The sequence below is a fragment of the Oryzias melastigma genome, linkage group LG6, assembly GCF_002922805.2.
Source record: "Oryzias melastigma strain HK-1 linkage group LG6, ASM292280v2, whole genome shotgun sequence".
Taxonomy (NCBI): Eukaryota; Metazoa; Chordata; class Actinopteri; order Beloniformes; family Adrianichthyidae; genus Oryzias; species Oryzias melastigma.
The window spans coordinates 21,334,774-21,340,773 of NC_050517.1; the positions used below are offsets into that span (position 1 = coordinate 21,334,774).

General features: G+C 36.6%; 1 protein-coding gene across 1 annotated transcript in view; it reads left to right on the forward strand.

Moving 5' to 3' along the window:
* The window catches only part of sema3ab (sema domain, immunoglobulin domain (Ig), short basic domain, secreted, (semaphorin) 3Ab), a 28,336-nt gene that overhangs the window by 8,271 nt on the left and 14,065 nt on the right, over nucleotides 1-6,000 (forward strand). The window contains exons 2-4 of the mRNA XM_024281907.2: nucleotides 1,784-1,944; nucleotides 2,289-2,351; nucleotides 5,075-5,194. Of these exons, the coding sequence (XP_024137675.1) occupies nucleotides 1,784-1,944; nucleotides 2,289-2,351; nucleotides 5,075-5,194 (344 nt within the window). The remainder of the gene's footprint in view (nucleotides 1-1,783; nucleotides 1,945-2,288; nucleotides 2,352-5,074; nucleotides 5,195-6,000) is intronic.

Sequence of the window (6,000 nt, forward strand, 5' to 3'; positions counted from 1 at the left end):
AAAAGAGACTTAAACTGATTTATACATAAAAACTTCTAAGATAAATGTTTCCGTCATGTGAAAAAAAATAAACCCCTTAGGGCAGCGTGACACATAACAACAGATTATTCTGTGAACACAATCTGAACAGGAAGTGCTTTATTTAAAAAAAAAATCAAAGCCTTGAATTAAAAATTAGAAGCACATAACCCAGACGCAAGCAATAGGCTCATGTTGAAACTGTAATTACAGATCATGTTATCTGACCAAACTGGCAGAGACACATTAGGAAATCTTTTGCAACAATTACGTAGAAAAAAAAAAGTATTTTCTTATTTTAAGACAAGTGGAACTTGTCTATAATATGTCTCTTTTAATACCAAAAAATCCTGAACATAATTATTAAATACCGGTCAAGCTGAGAAAAAGGTTCTCCTTTATAATGTTTTTACCTCTTACTCCAACTTTTCGCTTCTTATTCTCCTGGGCTCTGACACACTTTGAGGGGGGCATAGTCTCTGCTTAAACATTCATGACTAGTTCTTTTATTTTCCTCTCAGAAACAAAAATAAAGACAGTTTTTATTCTGTACCCTCTTTGTGTAGTACAACAAAGTGAACAATATGAAACCTTGTCGGTTCAAGGAACTCATGAACTTGAGCTTGATTTTTAATTCCTAACAGCAACAACTGTGTAGCAGAAGGAAGAGCGACTAAACTGCAGGGCAGTCAGTGAAAGGTCCTGGCTAGTGTTGATCCACAGAGATGGATAAAGTTTATTGTCATCGCAAGACAGAAACAGCTGTGACACAACGGCTTATGGCACAATTTTAACTTTTCCTGCACCAGTGAGCTCATGCTTCATCAGCAGGACGTGGCCACCATGAGAGTGGGAGATGCACACAGTCAGCAGACATGCAGAGAACTAGTCACATGTTCCAGACAGAACAAACCAAGTTGGTTGCTTGAGTTTGGCTACTTAAAAAAAGCCTTTTTTTGGATTTGTGTTAGTTGTTTCTCCTTAGAGTTACCCAATTCTTCCAGCTGTTTCTAGATATGAGAAAGTGTGCATATACAAATGTAAGGTATAGTTTATATTTTATTTATTTTAATTTAACATGTAACTAAGTAGAAGTACCACAAGCAAGCATGCAATGTACTAAAAAAAGGTCTTAAAGATCCACTACAATGATGTTTTTCATGCTTTTGTGGCCTTTTTTCCATGGAGGGCATAAAACAATAAAATAGAAACTCCATTTCTGAGTTGAAAAATTAAACATGGAAAAAACTTGCAGCTTTGACAAAGCTACAATTGGCAGGGCACAAGCTCCTAGTTCAGCTTTATTCAGATGCATCCACTTGTAGGCATGTGCATGGGTCTGACTAGATCCTTCGTTTTCCTCATCCGAGCTGGTATCTGGCAATAGCTCAAATATTACTCTGCATTTTTGCTGCACCAGTAATCTTAGGTTGGGGTTGTGAGGGGCTGTAAGCTAGTAGGAGAGTGTGTAAACAGATGGATGATGGGAAGGGGGCGGGCTTCCTCGGGACCAACACACAATTTGGAGGCAAATTTCTAATAAACTACTGCTGCTGTGCAAAAACTGTCCTAGAAAACATTTTTTTTTTCTCATTTTGGTTATAACAGCATAACCATCATTAAAAGGCCACTGGGAATGCTTTTAAAATAGAACGATGTTCAAAGTGGGAATTTAATGAAACATAGTGATTGACTTTCTCCAAATATGTTACCGTTTTGTTCATTGGAAAACGTTCATCAACTTCGTTTTCCTTTTTTCATGCAGAAATGTTGGAGTCTAAAAACCTCGAGACGTTTGAAGGCCTTCCTAACAGTTCAGCCTATCACACTTTGTTCTTGGATGAGGAGAAAGGCAGACTGGTGGTGGGGGCCAAGGACCACATTCTCTCTTTCAACCTCCTAAACATCAGCAAAGGCTACGCACAGGTAAAAACCAAAGATTTATTTCCCATCTTTCTTTATTCTCATTGTTCGGCTGTCTCTGTATCTTGACTTTTTAGACCTGCTGTCTTTAAAATTATTTTCAGTTTCTACGGAAAAGTGCCTTCATGAATTTTTCATGATCATGTGCTTCTCTCGGCATGTTAGCCGCTCTCTGCACACCTGGATGAATAATGTAGTAAACAGGAACAAAGCGGATGACAAATAGCAAAGTGACCCCTTCAACTTGATACACACGAGCCGCTGTGTTATTGACTCATGCAAGAAAACAGATGCAAGTGCGAATGGTTTGCTTCCAGCTTTGATGGGTAATTTGTTTTTCCTTGCAGATTCCTTGGTCTGCTTCTCCAACAAGAAGAGACGAATGCAAGTGGGCAGGAAAAGATGTCGCTGTAAGGCCTGGGTCTTGTTATCTCTTGATTCTTAACTTAAACATTGACAAATTGATGTCTTATTAAGAAATTCAACTTTTTGAAGTAATTTCTTTTACGTAAAGAATGAAATATGGGAGATCACGACTTACCAAAAACAAGTTGCCAAATCTCTGGATACCCTGTTTTTGATAAAACACTCTTTAGACACGTCATTTCTGCATAAAAAGTTTGAATTTGTAAGATATTGCAAAACGTGTGGTGTACGTTTTGAAATGACAAAGTGGCTTGGACTGCATAAACAAATAGTTCAGTATCTGTTATGAAGGTCTGTCTGCCTCGGGCTCCACTTTGTTTTCATTCCAATAATGTGGTTTTATTGAAAACAGTTGGACCTGGCAACAACGGCTATATTGGCAATAAACCAAGTTGGGCTGCATTATAATACAGTCTCTTGATAGTTGAAGCAGAACATCATAATGCCCCCCCGCAAAACATTTTTTTTCAATTGGATTTTTCAGCAATCTGAAAAGCCTTCTATAACGATGAAACTCTATCTAGTTCAGGGTTTTGTGATATCATACCAACACTGTTGGCTCCATTTGGTCTAAAAGTTATGGTAAATTTGGTTTATTTTCAGAAATATCAGATCTGGACTTGGAGGACATGTTTCCATTCCCAGCAGTGAGAATACAAAGTGTTTTATATATATATATATTTTTCAAAGCAAGCTCAGCATATTATATTAAAAGAAAGAATGTCTCATTAACTTTCAATGAGCGGAGGCTTAGACTGATTTAAAAAAGTAATGAGTTGTGGTTAAAATTCTGGGATTTTCAGCATTTTTACCTCGTTCAACCCTTTCAGGACAAGCCCAGCATCATATCTCACTGCATGCAGTCGGCGTGCTTCTCAAACACAATAAAAGGATGTCTATTCACCAAAAGAGATGTGGTGAATCTTGACTTGCATAAAGCCCAGGGCAAGGAGCTTGGATGAAACCGTGGAAATAATATTTGTGACTCAGTTTGCTCACCAGAACGGGCCGAGTTCTCATAGATTTACCCTGTGGCAGATCTGAGTTCTGCACTGTCGTCTTTGTTTTCTGTGAATAAACAGATGAAAAGAAGCCATAAAGAGTTTGAAATATATGTAACAAATAGGAGAAAAGAGAATTAAAAGTAGGTGGATCATGAAACCTACTGATGAAACCAGAACAAACACTCATTAAAATAAATAACAAGGAATTAAAATGCAATGTAGGGCATGCATATATGTTTACATAGACTGAGATCAGCTGTTGGGATTCTGGTGCTTGTCCAGATAAAACACTATCTTGCAAAAATGTCAATTTTTGTTTAAGACCTACTCTGAGGAAAGTTGTGTTTTTGTAGCATTTTTCTCATGATGTAGGACATTTATATGAAAATTTAGCTCAAAACTGCATTTCTGAGTATTTCTTTATTTAAGTCATTGTTAAATGAATCCCTGCCCTACTCAACAATATAGTTTTACATACTTCTTCAGCTGACTCTGTGGTCAAGTTCAGAGATACTGCCAGTTATAAGAAACACAAAGTATATCTAAATAATAAAGGACCATTCAAACTCAAGCACGGGCAAACATTTGAAAGCAGTCCTATGTTTTTATATTCTTATTCTGCTAAATATGTGCAATACTCATAGGAACTGTGGAATACTCCATAAGAATTGTGACAAGTTCAAGTTACGTTTGTGTCAGATTGGTATCTCTCTTATTCCCTGACATACTTGCACTGTAAAGGGTTGGTATGGGACTAGAATCACAAGTCTCGTTTCATCCCTGTGGGGAAATGATAATAAAAGGTCCTTGACTCTATTGTGATGCATCTACTTGCAACTAGATCCGTGTACTTCTTCGTTTTTCTCGTCTGAATTGATATCTGGCTCAAAACTATAAGGCTAGATAGTATTGCTCAATATTTTTACTGTGCTGGTAATGTTAGTTTGGGGGTGTGAGTGGCTGTAAGCTAGTGGGAGATTGTTTAAACAGATGGATGACTGGAAGTGAGGGCAGGCTTATAATGTGCTAATAGTCCCATCCACAACTCAGAGGCGAACATCAAGTGAACTCCTGCCGCTCAACAAAATTATTTCCTCTAAAACAACATAAGTTTTCAGATTTTGTCCAAAAACAAGATGATCATAAGTAAAAGATAAATGAAAAAGCTTTTACAAAGATTATCGGAGTGAGACTTTAGGAGGCAGATATTTACGAAACACACCTTGTTTTTGCCTGATAACTATATTTATTTTCAGTATTCACTGCAAGTGGAAATTTGACCACAAAAGATTCAGTAAAAGCAAGTCATAGCACAAGTCTAAGGAACACACAAAGTAAGCAAAAAAATCCAAAACTAACAGAAAACCGTGTGACAAAATTGAAAATAAACCAGATAATCTTAGTTTAGATTATCCTCTTTGCTAACACTTTACTTCTGTTTCTATTTTAAAAGCCAACATCCCTGATGATATAAAAGGGCGGGAGGAAATTATGGCATTATTGCATAAGCCACTTTCATACAAGAACATATTTAACCGTGTCAAACAAATATTCTTATGACAGCATATTCTGCCCTTTTTTAAAATTTATTTTCACAAGAAAATCCCAAACCTCGTTTAGCTCATGTAGCATAAATCCATGGATCATTTGTAACAGATGTTGTTTATGTTCTGTTTGTTTTTTCTGTGTCTTTGCTGCATTAGAGGGAGTGCGCTAATTTCATAAAGGTGTTGCAACCGTTTAACCAAACCCATGTGTACGTGTGCGGGACGGGAGCCTTCCATCCCGTGTGCTCCTACCTGGAAGTTGGCAAGAAGCCTGAGGTACCAACACTTTCTCTGCTCTTCTTTACATTTTGTATGAAAATAAATTTCAAACCAAGGGATGTCTCGATCCGATCACATGATTGAAAAACCGGACCCCAAGCACGTGGTTGATGACTCGATCTGTATTGAATGCTGTTCCCCAATTTGCATCAGATATATAATTTCTCTGTAATCTGTGCTATATATTTCAAGCTTATTATTCCAGAAAAAATACTCTACTAGAAATCTGCATGTCATGAACGGATCACGACATGTTATTGCCGGAAAGCGCAGCAGAAAACAGCAGTTCAACCAGGAGGCTAACAAAAACAGTCTATTCAAGCTAGCGAGATGTTCAATAGCTCGTTCAAAAATGCTTTAAATTGACAGCAAGTGTCTATTAGTTTGTCTTAACTCAAACGACAACCCAAAAATGCATTTCAACAGAAAAAGTTTGAGTTTTTTTTTTTTAAATGTAAAGTTCTCTTTGTACTGCCGACAGACGCTACACAGCAGTTGCTAACTGCTAAGTGCTAGCTCTGTGATTTAACCACTTAGGACCCGGGCTGTTCTTTGAAATGCCTGTTTTTTTCCTGATAGAAATAAAAGTTAAGAAAAATTAACTACTGTACTAATAAAACCAAAAATGTTGTTTTTTAAGAGATTAAAGTCTTAAGAAGTTAAAACAATGATTCTAAAATCTACAATAAATAAATAAAAAATTACTAAATTGTTTAAATGTTCTCATGGTATCAATCAACGTACTCATCATTATGTTCATTATTAATTGTTAGGAATTTTAAATGAAGATATAACTCACATTT